Genomic DNA, 23,387 nt, shown 5'->3' with positions numbered 1-23,387 from the left:
AGTAGAGTATCAAGATGTGAGCTGGATAGGTAGTTGAAATAGATCCGTTGCATGAAACAGTTGTAACAAGATCAAGTGAAGATCTCTTTCACTTTATGCGTGAGAGTATAAGAGAGCTAGCTAGCAGTTGTAGATAGTAGCTTTTCATTGAATGAGAATTACATTCCTCTCTCAGATCTTCTTCCTCTCAATAACACACACACTGATCTCACACACTCACACGCATATACAATCGGTCACGCATATTCTCAATTAGATACAACATATCTAGATGCTAACAATCTTTGCCTCATTTCCTCAAGCCTTTTTGAAAAATGAGAAGAGATTCCCTTGCTTAGGATCCTTAATTGCTGCCTTCTTGTTTCCGGCTTTCCCGGCTTGGTTAGCTGGAGCAGCGTTCCCCACTGCTGGCGACTTACGAACAGCCGGGGGCCTAAAATACAGTCACCATGGCCAAATCAATTAGTGACAAGGACACAGCTCTTCTCTTTCTACTGCCTTCACCATTAGAGGTCCTCCTTGCGCTGAAAGCTTTGTCGTCGTCATCATCATCACTAATTTCATGCTCTGCTGATTCACGAGCACAAATTTGAGCTTCCGCACTGACTGATTCCAGAAAACAAATGTTTTTTTAGTTTTATATTTGAGTATAGGTAAAACAACAAAATTTGGAAGGATGGAAATAATCAGTAAACAGATAAAAAATGAAAATCTGGCATTTTCCTGTTCGGGTGGATCATGAAAAGAAGCTAACCAGAAGATCCTTGTTTGGCTTTCTCAGCTTGGACCAAGCAAGCATCAGGTTTAGGCTTTGCTGATGCACGACCCCACATGCTAGCTAATGAACCTCCACTTCCAGAAGAGTTTTTATTATTTTGGCCTTTTTTGTTGTTAGGGAGTGGCCGAGGAACTTTTTCTTTTTCTGCTACCTGTGCTAGATCTGGCTTTACGTTTCCTTCAGTTTTCACAGGTTTTGCAGTGTTAGGGGGCTGAGCCCCTGGATTTAAACCAGCATTCTGAGAATTTTTCTGAATAGACCGTGGATCAGCTGTAGCTTGAGGAATAGAACTGCTCGACAGACCTGAGACTCTAGTTGATTTCATCTGAATGCTTCCAGTGCCCAAAGGTGTTCCTCCTACTGTTCTCTTAACAAATGAATTTGAAACTCCACAAAACCTGTCAGTATGTTTTCGCGACATTAAATTTTCTGTTTGTAAAGCATAATCATTATGAATGAGGATCAACAGAATCCTCATTTCAGTGTGGAAAGGTTTCAATTGTTCAAGGTAGAGAGCTAGATGTGTTTGATACCTGTTATCTCGTAAACAATTATCAAGAGTTGCTGGCTGCTTAAAAAGATCTTCAGCCTGAACGAACTCATGATTCCAAAGCGTTGCTGGATCCTTAGGGAGGCAGGCCTGTATACTGTAAACTTGAACAGAGCATTTTCCATCGAACTCTTCCTTAGCATCTATACATGCAAAAAAAAGTATAATTGTGGCATTCAGTATTATTTCTCCCTGGATCATTCTTCCAGACTGATTGAAATAACCATAGTTAGTCAGAAAGCAGATGAAAGCTTGGCATTTCACTAAAGATAACAATAACATGCACAAAAAGCTGAAGCGGCATACAAATTACAAAGGCGACCACGAGGGCCAGAACCGCAGATTCCAAGATCATTGTATCATAACAGTTCTGAATCGGGTTTCAAAGCATTCAAGCTAGCCTATACACGTAACTCATAGCAACTATACATCGAGCTACTCAAAAGAAAATGTCAAATATCATCGGTTTAATTAGAAAGTGATACAGATCAAGTGTTACCACCATATCGACCAAAAAACGAAGCTTCTAGACTATACCAACCAAACAAAACAGCTCACAAGGATCAAACAATCAAAACAAGACACAAACTGAATGAGAAGTAAAGCAAAAAAAAATAGAAATCATAGGCTGTTCAAGGCAAAAGTAGGCAGCACACTGAAAATTGGAGATCACTGCAGATTCGGACAACACTCAGCTTGAGTGATCACCTGAAAGCATATGACTGGGGACAAGCCTTATATGGTAGGTCGTAGGGTTACTCTTCAGCCAGCCAGATAAAGAGTAAATCACTGCTAATCCATCCCCATGCTTTTCAACGAATTCCTCTAGCAGTCTAACAGCCGAACAATCAATCAAAATATCAGCACATCAAATCAAAAAAAAAAATCGTGATTAACTTGCTATACCTCTTTGCAGCATTGGAGGAAACCAAAAAATTTCGACTCAGCCATTTGTAGGAAATCTGAACAAAAAATGGGGGAAAGGATTTCGTAATTGTTTTCAGACGATATCTTCAGTGAATTTCTAAACATTATTAAGCACAATTAAGCAGATCTGGAAGTGAAAACTCCGAGAAAAAAAGAAGAAGAATTCAGCACAAACGTTTAATAAAAAAAAATTAGGAATCGATGGTTTACCACTTGAAGCCTATCGGAGACGAAGGCATGGATCTCATCTATAATTCCAAGAGCAGCGGTTTCGGCCATTTTTGGTCTGAGTAAGCTGAAAATTTTCCGTCGACAGAAAAAAATCAGGAAGAGAAAGAAAAGTAGAAAGTTAGAAACTTTTCCCTCTCAATTTGTCTTTAATTTTCCCGCCACAATAAGCGAATTTAGGAATTTTAGGGCCTTTGGGGAAATGATTTTGGGGCTTAGGGCATCACCAACGCGGGCTCGCTCGCATGCCCATTTAGAAGGAATGAGACGGGCACGAGCCACGTTACGGATCCCCAGTGTGACGAGCGATCCCAACATCTCGTGTCGGGTTAGAGAGTGTGTTTGTTTAATAGAAACAATACTATTGCATAGTAAATCTTTCTAGAAGTGTGATTTACTCGTAAAATATGATACTATTAGGTTGTTCATCTGAAGAAACGAGAGTTTATGTTATGTGTAGTTACAAATTCAGAAAATGTCACTCCTACATTTTATACGGAAGTATCATAGGGCATGTGATCATATGATAACCCATAATTATGATGATAACCTAACAACCCTCATTTTATGGACGAAAAGTATCATTTTATAAAGCAGAATATCATTTTATGGATTAAAAGTATCATTTTATGTATGCTGAAAAAATATCATTTTATCATGTATAAATATCATTTTTAGTAAAAATGATACTTTTGGCCCATAAAATGATAAGGTTATTAGGTTATCACATAAATATGAGTTATCATTATAACGCACCCAGTATCATAGTAAACAAAGAAATACTTATTTATATGGAAGTATTTGTCTTGAAAATAGATTTTGTTTGTATAATGAAATTGCCTTGTAATTATGTAAAGTACAATGGAGTGATTACCAATCTAGCATTAGGACAATAAACTTAGTAGTTACCCTTAGATTTGTATACAATATTTTCATTTTTAGTAAGTTATCTATCAAATTCCACAATAACAATATTTTTATTTAAAGTGATAAATATAAACTTCTTTAAAGTAAAAATGATGAACTCAGTTTCATAGACTATATATTTCTATACATACTTGAAACCATATATTATGAAGAATGTCATGAAGCTCACACGAATGGTACAATCTCTCCACACACAAAAAACAAGAAAAATAAAAATAAAAATAAAAAAAAGTATAAACAAGTATAAATATACTACTATATGTTTTGATCATCTGGAAGAAGCCTAGCTCCTGAAGAATGATCCATACTTTCCTCTTTGGAAATGGAGGTATCAATCCATGGTCCATCCATTGAGACACCCCTCTGCTCCCTGCTCTCCTCCGACTGTGTCGTCGCGCGGCTTTGGCTATCCTGTGACAGTATCTCGAACGCTTTGAATCTCATGTCCTCGTCGGTTCCACTCTTCTTCACAATTGGAGCTTGAACCGGGATCTTGCCTTCCAGCATGCGCACTGCTGAGCTCATGGAAGGTCTTAGAGTCGGGGAGGGGTTGGCGCACAGCAGCGCCAAGTTTAGCATCCGGAGTGCCTCCTTCTTCGAGTAGTCTGAACCAAGAACCGGGTCCACGAGCTCCAGAAGACTCCCTTGCTCGTGTAGCACGTATGCCTTCACATTTCATGAATAAGATTAGGAGACTAGAATGGTATTTCATGAATAAGATTAGCAGACTGTATGAAAGAAGTTTACCCAATCAAGAAGGTACACAAACTCCTCTTTCGGCCTATAGTTAGTGTTGCTTTTTCCACTGACGGTTTCCAGCAGCACGATTCCAAAGCTGTAAACGTCAGCTTTGTCTGTGAGATAGCCCCTCATCGCGTACTCGGGTGCCATATAACCTCTGAAATGTCCAAGAATATCGAATTTATCACACATTTCTTTCATGGAACTTTGTATGAATAAAGGGAGTAAGTATAGCAAGCTTACACAGTTCCAGCAATACGCGTGCTGATATGAGTATCCTCCTCTTCATCAAGTTTCGCCAGACCAAAATCCGATATCTTGGCGTTCAGTTCTTTATCAAGAAGAACGTTAGTGGCCTTTATGTCTCTATGGACGATTTTCAGCCTAGATTCTTCGTGGAGATATGCAAGCCCCTTTGCAATTCCTATGCATATCTTCTTTCTTGTTGCCCAGTTTATGTCCAATCTTTGTTCCGGTTTACCTAAATGAAGCAATGAAAAGATTTAGAACCGGAGAGGAACAAAAAAAAAAAGAATACGCTAAAGAAAATTATTTACCAAAGAGAGCTCGAGCAAGACAGTTGTTCTCCAGGTATTCGTAGATCAGTAGCAACTGGTTTGATTCTATACAACAGCCATAGAGCCTAACAAGGTTGGGATGTTCCAAGGCAGATATCATTCCGATTTCAGTGACAAATTCCCGATTTCCTTGTTTTGACTTAGCTGAGAGCTGCTTAACCGCAATTACGGTGCCATCAGAGAGGGTACCCTGAAAGAGTAAAAGTATATAGAATAAGTTGAAAACATCTGACGAGAATCAGCTCAAGCAAACAGTATCAGAACTGTTTCTTTATCAATATTAACACTATTTATTCAAATGAAACTATAAAGCATGTCACTATGTATGCACTTACCTTATAGACAGACCCAAATCCTCCTTCACCGATCTTGTTAGCATTATCAAAGTTGTTTGTCGCAGCTTTCATTTGTCTTAAAGTGAATTTTCCAGTTAATAGATCAAGCCCTCGAAGTTCTGTATCACGAAAACACCAAAAGTGTGATTAGCAGTAGCCCACCTAAAACATTTGGTCCAAAAGCTTGAGATACTTTCTAGTTTTGCAATGACGTACCACTATCTCCATAGTCTTTTTCTCCGAAACAACCTCTCCACCAAAGAACAAGTAAAATCAACAGCACAAAGACAGCGACTGAAGCTATAACGATCCCAACAATAGCTCCAGTGGATAGCCCCCCTGTACTAACGCTAAAATCTGCAGCGAATGAAATTCAGACTCACCATTAGCAGCTGTAAGGAATGTGGAAGAGAAAAGATCTTGAAAATGCTTACTTGGCGTCACTGCAATTGCAGATATCAGGGGTCCATATACACCTCTGTCAGGAATGGCTGTTGTCCCCTTTCCAGTCCAGTATAAATGGATCTCCAATGTGCTACTATTCACATCGACATTGAAATCTCTAAAAATACCTTTCCTAACACCCTTAGCTTCCTCCGCAATATTAAAGTCTGTCAAAACCACTTGCCCCTGCAAAGTAGAGTGAAAAAACATAGTATATCAGAAGAAGGAATTAAAGCCGCAGGAAACTTCATGGAGAAAGTAAACATAGGATCAACTTACTTGTATTGCCACATCAAATATCCTCTCACCGAGGCTGCTAAAGTTGGAGTTATCAGAATACATTATCTCAGCAAAATGAAGACGCACTTTATAGCTACCACTGCGCATGCAAAATCCATAATATTTTAGTGAAGAAGGGGAAAGACGAGCTGTTTCATAAAATGGTGCATCCCCAGGTGACAGTGGAGTATCATTTCTTGCAACAAATCTGCCACTGTCAGTTTGCAGCGTACGTCCCCGTGCTGCTATATCCCCATCTATCATTAGATGCGAAGTGTGCAGGGCCTACACCAACTGCGTTCTCCTCGTAATCATTTCCTTCAAAGCTAACTCTTTCTCCTCCACAATTTATGTATAGTGTGTGATCTGCAAATGTAATGGCCATGAGTAGGTAAACAATGAAAGCTAACTGCAAGTAATTATCATAGCAAAAGGCCTTACGGTTGGCGCTACTGGGGCATGGAAGGTCTCGTTGCAAACACCACGAGGCCCTACATAACAAGAAGTGTTCATATTTCTGCACCTAGGAGGGAGGATGATGTTTCTAAACAAATAGACTACGACATCCAATAGGGATTTGAAGGAACTCACGAATTGCTAGATGAAGGTGAATGACTTGCAACTAAATTTCTGCAATAATACAGTGTAGTTCAGTAACTATCATCAAAAGCTTCAACTCAGTCAAATTAAACAGGAGAACTTACACAGTTGCAAACTGGCAGCCAAGTGCAGTAGGGTATTCTGTGAAATTGTTGTAAGAAAGATCCCTGCAGTAAGTTAGTAATAAGTTACTATGAATCTAAAATTCTGTAAGCGATTAAAGCCAAGAAGTTAACAAGAATCTTCTCAGGAGTTAAGGAGAGATCATTCTTCGGCAATTTGCACTGGCAATTCGAATTCAGTTTCTTATTGGTTATGTGGTTAGCGAGTTACACATTAAACTTATTGTAGCTAGCAATTTTCCCGAGCTAAAACATGTGATGAGGTCAAAGGCTGAGGTATCCAGCAGAACAAATTAATCACGATGCCAAAAGGACATTTCTGAATTTTGTTTTCTATCATGATGAGATTAAGTCAATAAACCAATTATAGTGCACTGTAATTCACTAAGCTGGAAAGTAGTTCATACATATATTGTCTGCTACTCACGATCCAACCAGGTATCGCTCCAGTTAGCAAGTTGTGAGACAAGAACCTACAAGCAAAACATGAAGCATTAACGCCTGACAAAATAATTAACTTAGAGTAAAAACTGGTATCATGTAGGAGTGCATAAATGAAAATGTAAAGCAAAATCATGTATATATTGGAATTCTGTGTAAGTTATGTACATGTATCTCATGCCCGTTAGGTCTTGGAAGTTGACTGGGATCTCACCACTCAACATATTGAAACTGAGGTCTCTGCACAGAAGTATGTCACAGTTACACATAGTTAGAGAGTTACAGGTTTGTGGTTTTAACAGAAAGTAATTAGTATACATATTGTTTGGTAATAAACGTTGAGCCAATACATTCTGATCCATTATTCACATTCTATAGGTGAGGATAACATAACATAACAAGCACTAGATTTCATAACTTCCAAGAAGCACTACTATATTTTTGGAAGAAGAATAAATTGATCCAATGAACAGAGTTAGTAGGTAGGGTTTCTTGATCACATGCATATTTCAATTGCAGTATAATGCTAAATTTCTCAGGAAAAATGTGCGGATAAAAACTTACAGAGAGTCTATTTCAGTCATGCCTCCTATGTATGGTGGGATTGTATCAGTAATTGAGCAATTTCTTAAGACCCTGCACGAGATTGGCTTGAACGTTATGCTGCTGCAAAACTATCAACTAAAAATATCACAATTCCTCTAAATAATCATACAATACTTACAAATCCTTCATGGCTGTCATGTTCCGCAAATTGGGGAAACTCATGGCAGTTCCTTTGACATCAGTTATCCTCCTGCCAAATAAAAACAAAGTTCATCGAAATGAACGCACACACAAAAAGTGATAGACAGGATATCACAGCTTACAGTTCTGTCATGTTTTTCAATTGGGATATTGCTGCAGGAATAGGACCCTCCATTGATGTCCCTTGCATGAGTCTGCAACAAGTTCAGCATGTCTTACGATACAGGCGAAAAGGTCCAATTGAAGAATGAAAAATGATCAGTGTAGATCAGACTCACAGTCTCTCCATTCGGGTCCAGTTTCCAATAAATTCAGGAAATTTCCCTGACATTGTGTTCCCGTCTATCCTACTGCAAACAACATGGTAAAGTACTCTTAGTACAATATTCTCACCAACTATGCAAGTCTACATCCAGAATGTGAGAAACTTAACTGGAAAAAACTATACTTCAGCATGATACATAAAAGTAGATATATTCAGGTTAAAACTCTTTGCACTAACAGATGCCGAAAACTTCTGAAGTTAAATAAACTTACAAATCTTCCAAGTTCCTTAGATTTCCAAATGTCTCTGGTATAGTTCCATTGAGATTATTTGCAGAAAGCAGGCTGCAGAAAAATATCAGATATCAACAACCAATGAGGCAATGATGTTTCAAGTTTAGGTATAGGAACCAATGACAAGATTTACAAATTTATGCATAGCATCAAAGACTTGATATCATGGTTGAGATATGAACATAGTCGCAGTTTATAGGATACTATCAAAATTCCTATGCTTAGACATGCCCCTTATCAGTTATTATCACAATAGCAAAGGATTAGAAATTTCACGAGGGATGGTAAAATTTCTTTGTCCTATACAGGCAAGATGACAATCTTATCTTTGTTCATTCAGAGAAAAGGTATGTTGAGTTCCAGAAATGGATCAAGTTCAAGACACCTGACTTAGTATTCGTGATAATTTTGTTCTTGTTAATTTTCACTTAATAAGGGTAAAGAAGCGACAAGTGTGTGCCTAAAAGAGTGCATCTGATACTCCTTTTCTAAAGGAGTATAAGATATAGCATATCGGACTATGAAGAAAAGCATGGTTGGTGATATCTCAGACTATAATACAATGTGAGCAGATTCATAAGCCTTTTCAATTAATAATTTTTCTTTCACTAGCTAATCAAAGTCATACATAAAATTTTCAAACCTAACGGAAGAGCAGGTCAGCGAATGAGGTTGTTGAGATCATAGTATTTCTTTCTAGAAATTTCAAAGACCTTTTTTTTCACAATCTTGAAAGACATGTCTTGTTAAACAGACCAACGAACTAAATCCTAATCAGGTGAAAAGCATAGATCATCTTTATAACATGATGCTTTAGTCAGGCAACATTATATTACTAACCCTAACAAGATAAGAGCATCATCATGAGAGTACGAATGGAGATTAGTACCACACTGCATATGATAAAACTACAGCATGGCTAAAGCTTCACTATCATGAATGCTAGGGACTACATAACTTCTTAACAAGACAAAAAAGCATTATTATCTGCTCTAAGCATGCATGCTTTTTAGTACAGTAAGTGAGCCTTAAAATTTAATACGAGCATACATGTGAGTTACGTGGCAAACGGTACTGCTATTATAGGAACAGTTGCACACTATGCCGCTGTATATATTCCGCAGAAAGGTCTGGTTAAATCCACCATTGCAAGAGCTTTGATTAAGATAGTTCCAATAAGTGTTGCCAAGCTTTGAGGATATTGTTTGAAGAACTTGAACTATAAGCAGGAGAAAAAATTACAATCAAAAGTAGGGAAAATTGATCATACAAAAGTTATCTCTAAAGAAGTTAAAGTATTCAAGTGTTACCAAGTTTCATCATTGGCAGTAAAAAGCCCGAAAAGAGAACTTTATATGTCCAAAGAAAATGAGATTGAAATTGAAGTGTATAAAATACTAATGTCTTGTCACACTACATTGAGTAAATATAATATCTTATTTACACAACCATAACACTTTCCTTGATATTTTGATAATTTAATAGATATGGATATGTCAAATTCTGAAAATAATCACTAACTAAACATGGTGGATAGCGTTGATTCTTATAATTTTCCAGTTATCAAGTAAATAAGCATATAGTACTTCCTATCATCCAGTTTTTTCTATAAATTGCAAACGAAAATCATAGGAGTAATTCATTTATGATGCATTTTAATAGAGACGAGCCTTATGCTGAAAGTAAAATATTTATTTCAGAAAATCAGAAAGAAGAAAGTAAAAAATTTCAACTTACATGTTCCCAAAGTTGGTAGTCTTTAATTAATTAAATAGAAATAAATTAATGAGCAAAATATAGTCGGAATTGACGCCTTTGCATTGAATGGTCAAAATACCATTAAGATTACGGATGAGCATCCAAATACCATTAAAAAATAGGAGTAATAAACAGTAGTATTTCATTTTCCTTTTTCTTTTTTCAATTCAATGATAAAATCATCTTCATCATATCTTCCTAGAAACAAACCACCATAAATCTCTATCACGTTTAATCACGATCGCATTTAAAAATCAACAAAAATAGAGGATTCGAAAATATATTCTCCTAGAAACAGTAAATTAATAAAGTACTAGTTCAATAAAGGTTGATGAAAATGAAAAAAACGCCACTCATATTCCCAGAAAAACAAAAAACGGAACAATATCTAACAATCAAACAGCAAAATTCAACAAAATCCAAAACTCATCAGGTTAGGCTTATGCTCTACACTACTCTACTCTACTCTACTCAATCAATCAATCACACAATTCGGCGACCTAAAAATTAAAATGCTTCCGAAAAATGTACCTTCCTCCTCAGGCAGAAGTTGAGCGTCGCACCTCAGAAGCAAACTTGCAAGCAGACCTACCAGCACGATTTTCCCCACGAAATTCGCCCCTCTGGAGAGAGGAAAATCCATCGAAGAGCAAAACACAGCCAAATTCCTCCTCGATCCGATTGAGAAAAATGAAACTGAGAAAATGATGAGTTGAATCGAAACGCGATCTACAAATAGAGAGAGCAGATGCAGAAAATCGTTGAAATGGTAGTCAAAATGAATGGCGGGAGAGAAAGAAAATAAAATAGAGAAGCAGTTGAAAGAGACAGTAAAAAATATAGATATGTTGATATTTTCTTTGGTAATATTAAAATGAAAACAAGGAACGATAGCATATGGTTTTGACTTGGTCAGATTTGCCGAGTTTGTTACTTTAATTAATTCTATTTACCAATGTGTCTATTTATGTAAATATAGTTTGATGCAGACATAAAGTCCAACTAGCTAGTCCAATTGCATCAATTACTACTATAATAAATTCGAATTTTACCGTGTGATATAACCCATGATCTAACTACCCGTGTGAAGAGTCCTCATCGAATTTTCAAAACTTTAATAAAGTAAAATTAATTGGTCATTCAAACTTTTGTATTGTTTTGTTTATAATAGACTATACTTTTTATTCACCTTTTTGATTACTTTATTTGATGGGAATTGAATTCCCACGTACGTGCATGAATCAGTGCATGCATGTGTACACACGCTATAGCCACGTTTGATTATTTTAATAATTAATTAATTATATATGATAGACACAGAGAAATTTCCTAGGAGTTGAAACTTCTATATTTGCAATAGAACTATGTTAAAAGGGAGTTTGGTTCTATAATTAGTTCGATATTGTTTGAGCTAATATTTGTTTAGAAGAACCCGATTAATTAGTGAGATAAAAATAAAAAATACATAAATATGAGTTAATTATAAATAATACTCAGCAACACTTTTTTTGAATCGGTGTATTTGGAATAACTATTTTTGCCTAGTCAATATATGAATAGTGGCAAAATTAAAATAACATATGATTAAATTCTACCCACCTCTTGCATAAATAAAATAATGTAACTAAATCGAATTGTGATAAGAATAGAAATAAAGTTCATATGTGAAAATAAAAGCTTCGGATGATTCCACGAAATGGACTCCTCTTTGTCCCTACTATCTATTCCACACAACATCCGAGACATTACTCTCTGCTTGACAGGATTGTCGAATCTCATGCTCATGCAAAATAATCCTCCCTCCGTCCCAGAGTATTAGACCAACTTTCCTTTTTGGGATGTCCCAACATATTAGACTCATTTCCTGAAAGAGAAAAAATAAAAAAGAATGAGAAAAAATTGATAAAATACGAGAGAAAGTTTCTATTTTAAAATGAAACTATTTTGTTGAACATCCTAAAATAATAAAATAAGACTATTTTTCGTAGACAGGTAATTATATTAACTTGAATCTCAAATCCCGAGTACCATCAACAAAAATGATGCAACTACGGGAGTCTAATTTCTATATTCTTTTTCTCCTACTCATTCCGTCCCGCTTTAACAGTCTCATTGACTTTTCTGTCATCTTTTTGTAAAAATGATAAAAAATAATTAAAGATGAGAAATGGTAAATTAAGAGAGAGAATAATATAGAGAAGAGTCTTATCTTCATTATCGTCTCTCTTACCTTACCATTTCTCCACTCTAACTATTTTTCACTCTCATTTTTATAAAAAGAGGGCAGAAAAGTCAATGAGATTGCTAAAGTGGGACGGAGGGAGTATTTGTTGAGATTTCTTAATTCTCTATTTCTTACTCAATTTTTCCTATGGACAGTATAAGCTATTGAATTTAAGTTAAATTGTTAAAGTCCCAAATAACATAATGAAATTCCAAATAAATGGTCCAACTATACAAAATTGGGCTTTTTAATTTGGCTTCCACAAAAAGAAGAAAAAAGATTTTATTCATTTAATGGTAAATGATAATGACACACAACCAAATTTTTTTCTGGGTAAAGCAATTCGAACAACTAATAAACACTTACTTGTCGTTATTAATATTTAATCAAGTAATTGTCCAAGTGTATCTAGCATTATTTTTATATTAATTAGTATCTACACTAATACTTATTTTAAGAAATTGAAAAAAAAAACTATTGCGTCGATACATCTTGGTTTTAGTTAGGGATATTGCTCTCTAAAATCATGAAACTTTGGCAGAATTTTGATACTATTTTCAATGAATTTTAAAATTGATCTAAAATATCACAAAATTTATATTTTGTTTGTTACTTCTGATCATGGCATATCAATCACTATATATATCCAATTAACATACGCGTCGTCGTTTTTATCCTACTTGGCACAACTAAATGAATTAAAATATCATAAACATTTTAATGTTTTGTCCATGTATAATAAGTTTTTTACCAAAAATATCTATTTGGATTGAGTTAAAAAATAACAAACAAAATATAAAATTTATAATATTTTAATACCTTAATCTTGTTAAATGGTTTTAAAATTTAAACCAGTATCTGAGTTTCTCTTTTAGTTACAGTTGAGTCAACGTCTTTCTTATTTTGTACAGTCAACTTGTGTTTGAATATTTTTAAATGGGGCCTATTTGTCTGGAAATAATACAGTAGTACTAATATTATAATAAAATATGCATGTGAGCTGCAGAGACTTTTCCTAGATCACTATTTTTCCACACAAATAAACAAATAAAACAATAATTATTTTTCAATTTTATTTGTCGTATTGATCAATTTGTATAAAATTTTGAGCTCAATCAACTACATGGAGCCTACCATAACCAACTTGTTGCATACAGTTATTATTTTATACGTATATATGTGTCCTCTTTCCTATATATTAATAATAGTATAGTACTATATATTATGCTATTTATATTGTCTACTTATCTTTGATTCAAAAAATATCTAAATACTCCTATTTTATAAGTGCTGTCCTTTTAAACAAAGCCATAAGTCCATAACAATTGTATTTAATCTTCGAGCTCGAAGCTACACTTACCCATAAGGTTAATTTTTGGCCAATTTAAATTGTTCGGAGACTTAAAATTGGCTGGAAAATTAACTGATTCGGGAAAATTACCAAGTATGGTGAATTAAAATTAATTAAAAAACAACTTTATGAGAAATCTACACATCATCTAAAGTTCATGATATTTCCCACTATTTTAAAAGTTCACGAGAAATATCAAACTTTAAAGAAAATTTATAATTTTTTAACTATTTTTCATTTAACTTTTCAGTACTTTGCAACAATATTAGCAGGACTATAATGAAATTATTACCTATGAAGCGCAACTAAGCTGTTTAGACGCTTTCCCTTTAACAAATATGGTAACGAGTCAAGTCATCACAGAAGTAGAATACTATATCATTACACATGATTCCTATTTCCTCACATATCGTTATCATTTAGATAGACTTGAAACGACATTGTTTTCATCGTTTTAACCAATTTCGCGGCCATTTTCTTGTATATTTGATTGACGATACCGATTTACAACAGTCACTATACCGGTCTATCTCAATTATTCAAAGATAAATTTCTAAATTTTGAATATTTTTCAAATGCTCAAATATAGAAAGTAGACAACATAACCTTCCATCTCTCTTCCTAATTTTGGACTCTATATTCTCACTCCCCCTTCTCCCCCTCTTCCTCTCTCAAATCCAAATCTCCGACTTGATAAATCTGCCATACGCAAGAATGATCTCATCTTGCTAGAAATCGATCAGCATTCTTCATTTTTGGGAGTCAAAATGTTAGGTTTTTGGAGGTTTATTCCGTTGCTTTTGCTCGTGAGCTTGGTTTCCGGAGCAGCTGTTTTGCCCTCTGATGAAGGTTAACACATAGTATAGTACTACTAAATATTTCTGAATTGTTGGTTATTTTATTGAAAAAATTGTTGATTTTGTGTGTGGATTTTGGCAGTGGAATCGCTGAGGGTGATAGCGAAGAGGTTAGGGAAGACGGATTGGGATTTTAGCGTGGATCCATGCAGCGGGTTGTCGGGTTGGGCGACCCCGAACCCGGTTAGAGGCAGCGAAAATGCAGTCACTTGCAACTGCACGTTCGATAATAACACTACCTGCCACGTCACAAGCATGTGAGTTTTTTTTTGTTCCCGATTAATTTAATTTTATTAATATTATAAATATGAATGAATGTATAATACTATCATGAAGATGGTAACAATCTCTCTGAATATTTTTCTATACACTTGCAATATGAATATTTTCACCATTTTTGAAATTTGAATCTGATTAACAATGAACTCTTATTTATTGTGGAAACTTATTCATATCCGTCCTTTAAAACTAATAATATGGAGTATTATTTTCGCATTCATCTATTCCATAACATTAATTTTTTTTAATTTTAAAAACATTTTTTTCAACTCACAATATTTCAATCATTTATTCTTTCTATTTCTCTTACTTTATAAATTATAAATTAAAATCGACATCGTTTTAAAAATTTCAATAAAGAATATAGTTAGTGAAGAAACTTTATAAAAATTTGTAAAATTATACAACTACACACTCAAACACTGGTTAGCCCAGATATCACATCAAATACTAGTGTTTTACTCTAACTATTTACGCTAAACTCATATCTAAATTAATATTCTCTGTCCATCATCTGTTTTTACTCATAAAATTTGAAAAAGTGATTTGAATTTGTTTTAGTATAAACCTAAATATTTATATATTTTACTCAAAAATCAACAAGCGAATGGATTTTACAGGCCATTGACACTAATCCCTTATTCCAATTTTGTTCTAAAATACTACTCCATGAAAAGGAGCTATAGCCTATAATTGCTCATAAAGACCTTCTTTCTTAATAGATATGCATATATTGATAATTATTATTAATGCTTGGACACTATTTAATTATTCTATTTCAATAATTTATTACTCGTTAAAATATTGAAATAAAAATTAAAATCTAAAAATACTTGTCAAAAGTCAATTTTGTTTATATCTTCGGCATTAAAGATATGGGCCCTGAAAAAAAAGAGCCATATAGATATGGGCCCTTGAGTATAAAATAATGTAAATTCTTACTAAAATCTGTTGGCCAATGTGGACTGGTTTTGTAGCATTCAACTGTTATTTATATTAGTAAATATAGATTTACCGAAAATTGAATTATTGCTGTAGAAATACAATATCTCACTTGTCAGAGACCCAAGGACCACAGTTCACTTATACTTATTTACAACTTGCAATTAATGGATTCAGAATCAATTGATCATATAATATTTTGATATTTTCTAATAAAAAGTTGTGATTTCTTATTCTTTTCTATATTAGAGTCAATGTTAGTACCTTTGAATATTACTTACCTATATATATTTTGTTAAAGCATTAATGGATCATATAATGTTTTCTAGTATAACAAGATCTGGTAAAAAAAAATATTTTTCTATAAAAGTAATTTGCATTTTATGAGTGATTCTCATAGGGCTTGGTATTTGGATGTTACACGATAGACTTGGTATTTCGTACGCTCGTTAATTTATCCTTGTAATCAGGCAGGGCCTGCTTTCACTCACTCAAAAAAAAAATATATCGTTAGTTACCTGAAAATATATTTTCGTTAGAATTAATTGATAATATATACATTTGAGCAATTCTCGTATTCAATTATACCATTTGGCCTAATATACTTTTGTTACAACTTACAAATATCAATTGATCAAATAGTATTAGTATTTTTTATATTTGGTGATTTCTTTTTCTTTTTATATAGTAATCAGTTTTACTTTGTTTGAGTAACATTTGCCGAAAATATCACTAATTATCTAAGATAATTACATTTTCGTTAAAATGATGAAATAAAATCGAATATTTTTTTATATTTTAATTATATTTTGTTTGCCAAACAAAACGCAGAATTTTGAAGGCCCAGAGCCTTAATGGATCAATCCCACTCGAGCTCGTCAGACTTCCATTCCTTCAAGTGATGTAAGTACAAAACATTACAACTAGTTGATTTTTATAGCTGAGTTTTCGGTTAGATTTTTTTAATCCTAAATTAGCCTTCCCAATGAATACATCCCTCGGGGGTGTGATCAATTGCTAACGTTCTTAAGTTGCTAACTTGTTAATTCTTCAATGCAGTGTATTAAAAATGTCAACAAGATGATATTAAAAAGTAAACTCATAATTTCGTTAAACTTCAATATAACGTGTTGACATTTTGATGTTACCGTGTTGATATTTTTAGTACACTGTATTGATGAGTTAGCGGAGTTAGCAACTTAAACAGTTAGCAATATAACACACCTCAAATCTCCCATATCTCTTTCCTGATTTTAAGAAATGTAAAATAAAAATAAGTGGAAAATGGATTTTTTTCATATAAATTTTATAAAAAAAATGCAACTGAAATGAGTTACTCCCTCCGTCCCCCCATTAAAAATTCACACTTTTAATAAGTTAATTTTACCTCTACAAAAAATTGCCGCGAGAGTAACTAATTTAACTGCCGAGTTTCAATTGCATCTTTCACAGTGACCTCACTCGGAACTACCTCAACGGCACCATCCCTCCACAATGGGGTTCCATGAATCTTGTAAACATGTAAGCTCTATCTCTCTCTCTCTGCACACACACACACAAAAATAAAAATAAAAATGTGTGTGTAATGTGTAAGGATATTTGGATAATCAATTGAATCATGACTGCAACAAGTGATGTAATGCTATGTTTACGCAGTTCTATGTTCGGGAACCGTATAAGCGGTTCGATACCAAAAGAGCTCGCCAACATCACTACACTCCAAGAGCTGTAACGCTTCTTCCTCAGCCAGTTTTGTGCTTTATTTGGTAAACATAGTGTTTGCTGATGCTCCTTTTCCTCTTTCAAATTTTATAGTGTTTTGGAGTGCAATCAGCTGACCGGAACCATTCCTCCCGAGTTGGGAAATTTTCCTCAAATCCGTCGATTGTAAGGCATTTATAACATTTTTTTGCACTCCTTATCTGAATGGTAGTATATCAGTTGTTGAGTATATCTTCTTTTTATGCAATGTCATTTGTGAAGGCTGTTTTCTTCCAACAATCTAACCGGAGAGTTACCCACGAGTCTAGCAAAATTGGCCACTTTGGCAGACTTGTAAGTTTCTTCTCATGTTTATTTCAGTGTTCTTCGAAATACTACTTATCAGAACCAGTTTTCGATTCATTGTCTGATCTTTGATGTACATAAATGTCATTGCAGTCGTATTAGCGATAATTATTTCAAAGGAAGCATACCGGATTTTATTCAGAACTGGACAAATTTGGAAAAAGTGTAAGGGTCCATCAACATATTATTTGATGTCTTAGTGTTTTGCACGATCGTTTCATTACCGTTTAGCTCTTGACGTTATGCGTTTATCAATTTCAGAGCGATTCAGGCTAGTGGTCTAGCTGGGCCAATCCCTTCTGGTATTGCTTCGTTAACCAAATTGACAGACGTGTAAGTGCAGATTACGATACATTATCTACCTCTTTGTCATTGCATTTTATTTAAGGACCTCATATGATTTCCAACATGTATTCACGTGATTCCAAACGTGCAGGAGAATCAGCGACTTGAACGGGAATGATTCAAGTTTACCGTCTCTTAGTCCATTGAAAAATATAAAGACTCTGTGAGTGCGATGTTTGTCAGTGCTAATATATCATAGGGTATTTCATTGCTTTTATACGACTCTGATGGATCTTGTTATGCAGGATATTGAGAAGTTGCAATATTGTCGGGACGTTGCCAGAGTATATTGGAGATTTGACGACACTTAAAGTATTGTAAGTAGCATATTTTCAGTCTGCTTCTTTGCATTAGGTCTCATCTGATTTCCTTACCTATTTGTGTGTTCTTGAACTAATTTGTTTTTGCATTGGGCAGAGATCTAAGTTACAACAAGTTAACAGGACCGATTCCCGAGAGCTTTGTTCACCTAGCAAACACGGACTTCGTGTAAGAGTTTTGACATACAACAGTTAACAGTGTCTTTATTGAGGAAGTGGCATACAGAGGCATTGAAGCTCCACAAACCATGACAGTAAAATGTCTATGTAAAAGTATTGATTTCTGATTCAAGATGCTCATGTTGCAGCTATTTAACTGGGAATTCTCTGAGTGGGCCGCTGCCAGCTTGGATGCTGAAAGACGGGGACAGAATGTAAGACTCCCATCCCCGCTCTTTATACGGGTTTCTCTCATAACTGGATATTGGTTTTTGTTTTTGTTGGACCTAATCATCATAGTGTCAAATTTGGATGCAGTGACTTGTCTTACAACAACCTTACATCTGGAAGCTTACCAGCAGAGTGTCGGCCGCGTAACCTGTGAGGTTTCTAACACTGTGACTTATATCTCTATGTTGGATCACTGATCTTACTTGAATTTAATGTATTCTTTTCAGAAACCTGTTTGCTAGCTCGAAAGGAAACACCGTGTGAGTTTTGAGCTCTTATTCCATACTCGAACGTTTCATTTTCCCCGTTTATTTTTGTATATGATGAATCTAACATGTTCTGAATATTGTCGTGGCAGTGGTGTTGCTTCGTGCTTAAGCAGAAGCTGTGAGAAAAGTAAGTGATAATGCATTTCAAACTCTTTATGTTAAAGACTGTGTTGTTAAAGCATGCATTTGTTGGTTGTCTCAGAGTATCACTCTCTCCACATAAACTGTGGAGGAGGGCATGAAGTGGATGACAAAGGAGCTAGCTACGACGAGGATACAAATTCGGGTGGGCCTTCGGATTTCTACTTAGGTAGGACAAACTGGGGATTCAGCAGCACCGGTCACTTCTTGGATGACGATCGCACTACAGACTCCTTCACCTGGCAAAATACCTCGAGCATTTCTGGACAGAACGAGAAGCTCTACAGAAATGCACGCCTTTCTCCCCTCTCGTTGACATACTACGGATTTTGTTTGATAAACGGAAACTACACAGTAAACCTTCACTTTGCGGAGATCATGTTTACTGATGACAGAACATATAGTAGCCTCGGAAGGCGTATATTTGACGTCTACATTCAGGTACTTATCTAAACTCCACCACATGCTAGAAAGATTACAGACTTACTTTGGATTCTTTGCTTGTAATGAAATTATTTCAGGGGAAGCTGGTGCTGAAGGATTTCGACATTGAACTCGAAGCAGGAGGAGTGAACAAGCCACTCATTAAAAACTTCACTGTAGTTGTTACTGATACTACCTTGGACATTCACTTCTACTGGGCTGGAAAGGGTACAAGTGGCATTCCTGTTCGCGGAGTCTATGGTCCTCTCGTTTCAGCCATATCCGTCAATCCTAGTATTGTTGGAATAAAGGTTGAGAAATGATTCAATTGGGTTGGCAGTTATTTCAGTTATGAAGAGGTTCAAGATTTGGTTAAAGAGTTAATTCTTTTCTCAATCTGATTGGTGGCGCTTCGGTGCATATAAAGACTTAATCCAGCTCATTTTTTGGGATTCATTATTCAGCCATTCAACATTCCAAGTAGAAGTCGATCTTCTTCTACATTCAATACAACATACAAATCTTCTCTCTTCTCTACAACTTCTTGATCGAGGGTTTCTAAGGAGTGATGCAGAGATGGTGTTGAGTTAGTGAGTGTGTGTTGTAACTCGTTTCTGAGAGTGTATTCGAGTGTGTGTGTTGTACACGATTAATCAATAAAGCTATTCCCTTCTCTCCCGTGGACGTAGGCCTACAAGGCTGAACCACGTAATTCTCCTGTGTTCTTTCTTAGTTTCTTGGTGTTTCGATTGTTCTTGAGAGTTCTTCACCGAAGCAATTCTAGTTCAGATTGAATCTTGTTCACTGATTCACATATATAATACCCAAAACTTTTCGATTTCCTGAACAAAAACAAGAACTGATAGCTAAACTCTGAAATCAAGAATCAAACAAAAAAAATTTATTTGTTAGATTTAGAATTTAATATTTTATTAAAGGAGTAAAAATTTACTCCTATTTCTTAAAGGGGAGTTCATTTTCAAACATGTTAATTAAATTTTTATTATAACCTAGTATCTCTTTCTTGTAAAGTTGGTAATTTTGATGTTATGGATATCAAAAGATTCAAAAGTAAACCACATTTTATTGCATCTTCTATACATATATAAAGTGACAGTTTTTTGGACCGTCACGTAGCACAATTTTGGCAAGAAAACGAAGTTGGTTTTCTTTTTATTTTTAAACAATTTTTGTAGACTTTTATGATAGCACATGGTAGATACTATACATTTTAGCTGATTTTGGCTATGTTTCGAAAATTGTTGTGATAGGTTTTTGTCTTATAAACACAAACACTACTAATACTATTCCAATAGATAGATCTATTCTATTACTCATATTTATGTGATAACCTAATAACCCTATCATTTTATGGGTCAAAAGTATCATTTTTACAAAAAATGATATTTATACACGATAAAATGATATTTTTTCAGCATGCATAAAATGATACTTTTATTCCATAAAATGATATTCTGTTCCATAAAATGATATTTTTCGTTCATAAAATGAGGGTTATTAGGTTATCACCATAAATATGGGTTATGCATATGTATTCAAAGTATCAGATTCATTTTTTAGGTGATCTCGTACTATAGGAAATTTAGGTCAAAATCTTCTATTTTCCTTATTATGAATTATGTCTAATTGTAATTATGTCTATTTTCCTTATTATTCCACTCCATTATTTTGTCAAAATATTCTATTTTCCTTATTATGAAATTTAGGTTCAAAATCCACTCTATAAATATCCGCCTCTATTGTTTAGAGTAAAATCACATATAACCTAAAACAATAGATTTTGGAGCAATGGAGGAAGACAAAATGAGCCAACTCCCCGATGATATTCTTCTACTCATCCTCGATAAAATCGACATATATGAAGCCGTTAAAACCATGATTCTCTCCCATAGATGGAAAAACGTGTGGCGTTCACTCACCGGCCTCCGCTTCCACTTCCGTCCCGCCACCACCCCCTCCGACGTCCACTTAGAAGATTTTACCATCCACTCTAGCTTTGTTTCCCACTTCCTCTTCCACAGTGAGCTTAAACATCTTCAGATCGAGGACTACGGCTATTATTTAACAGTCCGCGAGATCTCTGCCCCGTTGCTTACCTCATTTACATGCAAGTCTCATATTGTTTGGGTATGTGCAAGAGTGAATCTCCCGATGCTGGAACAAGTCTATTTCGACATTCATCATGTTGATTATCATTTCGATAATGTTCTTGGCCTTCATCACGACACTGTTACGATGCTTCACCGATTTGGGAATGCCACCACTGTTTCATTGTCTGTGGACACTTTGGAGGTACGTTTCTCTCTCTCTCTCGGAGGGAGTACTATACTAGTATGTTGCTTACATGTATGTTTGGGTTGTTTGGAATTTTGACAGATGCTCGAATGCGATTTTGGTTACTTTAAGCAAACTCCGTTTCCCAACATGAAATGTCTCAAAGTGGTGAAAGGAGGTTCTGCGAATCGCAGAGTGTTTCAGGGAGTAATAAATTATTTGACAAGGACTTTGAACTGCGAGGTGGAGTTTTCTCCTAGTTTATTTGTTAGTGAGCACATGATTAAAAAACAAAGAGCAATATATAGTATAACTTAAAGCTTGCTCAGAACATATTCCCTCCGTTCCGCGGTAGTTGAGAGCAACCAACAGATAAAATTCAGTGAATTTGCTTACCTTTTCTATGCCTTCAATAGATGAGCTCTTTTGCTTTAGCATAGCTGAGACAGTCAGCTCAGTAGCACCCCCACCTGGAACAAGTTTTGGATTCTTTATTAAAGTTTCTTGCAGACAGACATTGCATCCTGTAGAGAACATGGTAAATTGAAAATTTTATAACCATACTGTAACGCTATATTCGACTCATACATTTCATTTGTATATAATTATAAAATTATGATCCTACTAGTACTATTTTTCATTCATATTCAACTTAAAATATATATAGATCCCAATTAGAACAATTGATTTTGGGCTTAGGCCCTCCTATCCTTGTGAAAATTAGAATTCTATGATCCGTGACTAAACCTTTGAGTGTTTGACCAATATTTCAACATTGGCTAGCTTTGAAAGTCTTCAAATAATTTCAATATTGTCTATCTTTGAAAAATGTATGTATATTACTATAGTAGTATATCTGATTATTTATGTACCTCACCCACACCCCAATTACAAAGTCTTGGTCGTATTTTCTTAATAATTCGTTTTTATAATTTTACATTCATTTACAAGAATATAAACTGCTCCATTTCAACTCTTTTTTAACTTTTCTCTTTCAAACTTCACTAATTTCACATTAAAATTTATCATTCCTAAAATTCCTATTCTTTTAGGACTATAGAGTATTTTTTTCATATATATTCACATTTTCCTTTTCTCATAATAAAATAATCACAAAGAATTATAAAAATGGAGTCAACGTAATTGAATTGAAAATAATGTAATTCAAAAGAAAATTAGAGGGATCGTAAATATCTATAATTCGATTCAAAATTAGTTAATACTAATACCCATTTATTGAAAACTAAGTCATCAAATTGAAATTTGGTTGGTTTAATATAAAAATAGAGTTTAATACGACACACTTTTCAAAGCATCTACTACTTTAATTATAAAATTCGGTAGATTGGACTTTCAATTTAAATTAATATGTCAATAAAAGTGAACACATTTAATGCAGCTGGAGCTTTTTTAATAAAATAGTAGTAATATTATATGCTACTCCATTATCTTCTTTTGAAAATGAGATCTT

General features: G+C 34.6%; 4 protein-coding genes across 4 annotated transcripts; 1 reads left to right on the top strand and 3 right to left on the bottom strand.

Moving 5' to 3' along the window:
• Positions 1 to 297: 297 nt before the first annotated feature.
• On the bottom strand, positions 298 to 2,582 carry LOC125207065. The gene is made up of 7 exons (XM_048106268.1): positions 2,466 to 2,582; positions 2,235 to 2,290; positions 2,037 to 2,161; positions 1,312 to 1,471; positions 755 to 1,176; positions 477 to 606; positions 298 to 433 (listed from the first exon to the last, which is right to left on the bottom strand). The coding sequence occupies exons 1-7, from the start codon at positions 2,532 to 2,534 to the stop codon at positions 298 to 300; spliced, it is 1,098 nt and encodes a 365-aa protein (XP_047962225.1). The 5' UTR covers positions 2,535 to 2,582.
• A 935-nt stretch (positions 2,583 to 3,517) lies between these two features.
• On the bottom strand, positions 3,518 to 8,332 carry LOC125205621 (probable LRR receptor-like serine/threonine-protein kinase At1g53440). Its single transcript, XM_048104667.1, is given in 19 exon segments — positions 3,518 to 4,076; positions 4,158 to 4,308; positions 4,395 to 4,632; positions 4,709 to 4,919; positions 5,065 to 5,183; positions 5,281 to 5,421; positions 5,499 to 5,694; positions 5,788 to 6,007; positions 6,009 to 6,153; positions 6,229 to 6,278; positions 6,379 to 6,417; positions 6,492 to 6,554; positions 6,917 to 6,982; positions 7,119 to 7,190; positions 7,515 to 7,586; positions 7,675 to 7,746; positions 7,820 to 7,891; positions 7,976 to 8,047; positions 8,235 to 8,332. Coding segments are annotated over 18 exon segments (2,391 nt in total). The 5' UTR covers positions 8,029 to 8,047; positions 8,235 to 8,332; the 3' UTR covers positions 3,518 to 3,665.
• A 917-nt stretch (positions 8,333 to 9,249) lies between these two features.
• Positions 9,250 to 10,777, bottom strand: LOC125205623 (probable LRR receptor-like serine/threonine-protein kinase At1g53430). Its single transcript, XM_048104670.1, has 2 exons — positions 10,545 to 10,777; positions 9,250 to 9,474 (listed from the first exon to the last, which is right to left on the bottom strand). The coding sequence occupies exons 1-2, from the start codon at positions 10,654 to 10,656 to the stop codon at positions 9,284 to 9,286; spliced, it is 303 nt and encodes a 100-aa protein (XP_047960627.1). The 5' UTR covers positions 10,657 to 10,777; the 3' UTR covers positions 9,250 to 9,283.
• A 3,432-nt stretch (positions 10,778 to 14,209) lies between these two features.
• Positions 14,210 to 19,944, top strand: LOC125207064 (probable leucine-rich repeat receptor-like serine/threonine-protein kinase At3g14840). Its single transcript, XM_048106267.1, has 18 exons — positions 14,210 to 14,437; positions 14,528 to 14,702; positions 16,498 to 16,569; positions 17,119 to 17,187; positions 17,323 to 17,394; positions 17,482 to 17,553; positions 17,650 to 17,721; positions 17,827 to 17,898; positions 17,995 to 18,066; positions 18,170 to 18,241; positions 18,324 to 18,395; positions 18,496 to 18,567; positions 18,707 to 18,772; positions 18,876 to 18,938; positions 19,016 to 19,048; positions 19,147 to 19,184; positions 19,260 to 19,639; positions 19,720 to 19,944. The coding sequence occupies exons 1-18, from the start codon at positions 14,356 to 14,358 to the stop codon at positions 19,942 to 19,944; spliced, it is 1,779 nt and encodes a 592-aa protein (XP_047962224.1). The 5' UTR covers positions 14,210 to 14,355.
• Positions 19,945 to 23,387: the final 3,443 nt, after the last annotated feature.

The sequence above is a fragment of the Salvia hispanica genome, chromosome 2 (assembly GCF_023119035.1).
Source record: "Salvia hispanica cultivar TCC Black 2014 chromosome 2, UniMelb_Shisp_WGS_1.0, whole genome shotgun sequence".
In the NCBI taxonomy this organism is placed as follows: domain Eukaryota; kingdom Viridiplantae; phylum Streptophyta; class Magnoliopsida; order Lamiales; family Lamiaceae; genus Salvia; species Salvia hispanica.
The sequence above is the reverse complement of the archived record's forward strand: the minus strand, read 5'-3'. Positions and strand labels throughout refer to the sequence as shown.

Excerpts from the sequence above, each read along its gene's own strand:
- LOC125207065 (XM_048106268.1), bottom strand. The coding sequence starts at position 2,534 with ATGGCCGAAACCGCTGCTCTTGGAATTATAGATGAGATCCATGCCTTC. Across the intron at positions 2,162-2,234 it reads TCCTCCAATGCTGCAAAGAG|ACTGCTAGAGGAATTCGTTG; the intron begins GTATAGCAAGTT and ends TTCGGCTGTTAG. Across the intron at positions 434-476 it reads AGTAGAAAGAGAAGAGCTGT|GCCCCCGGCTGTTCGTAAGT; the intron begins GTCCTTGTCACT and ends ACTGTATTTTAG.
- LOC125205623 (XM_048104670.1), bottom strand. The coding sequence starts at position 10,656 with ATGGATTTTCCTCTCTCCAGAGGGGCGAATTTCGTGGGGAAAATCGTG. Across the intron at positions 9,475-10,544 it reads ACTTCTGCCTGAGGAGGAAG|TTCAAGTTCTTCAAACAATA; the intron begins GTACATTTTTCG and ends TCCTGCTTATAG.
- LOC125207064 (XM_048106267.1), top strand. The coding sequence starts at position 14,356 with ATGTTAGGTTTTTGGAGGTTTATTCCGTTGCTTTTGCTCGTGAGCTTG. Across the intron at positions 16,570-17,118 it reads CTTCCATTCCTTCAAGTGAT|TGACCTCACTCGGAACTACC; the intron begins GTAAGTACAAAA and ends CATCTTTCACAG. Across the intron at positions 19,049-19,146 it reads AGCTCGAAAGGAAACACCGT|TGGTGTTGCTTCGTGCTTAA; the intron begins GTGAGTTTTGAG and ends TTGTCGTGGCAG.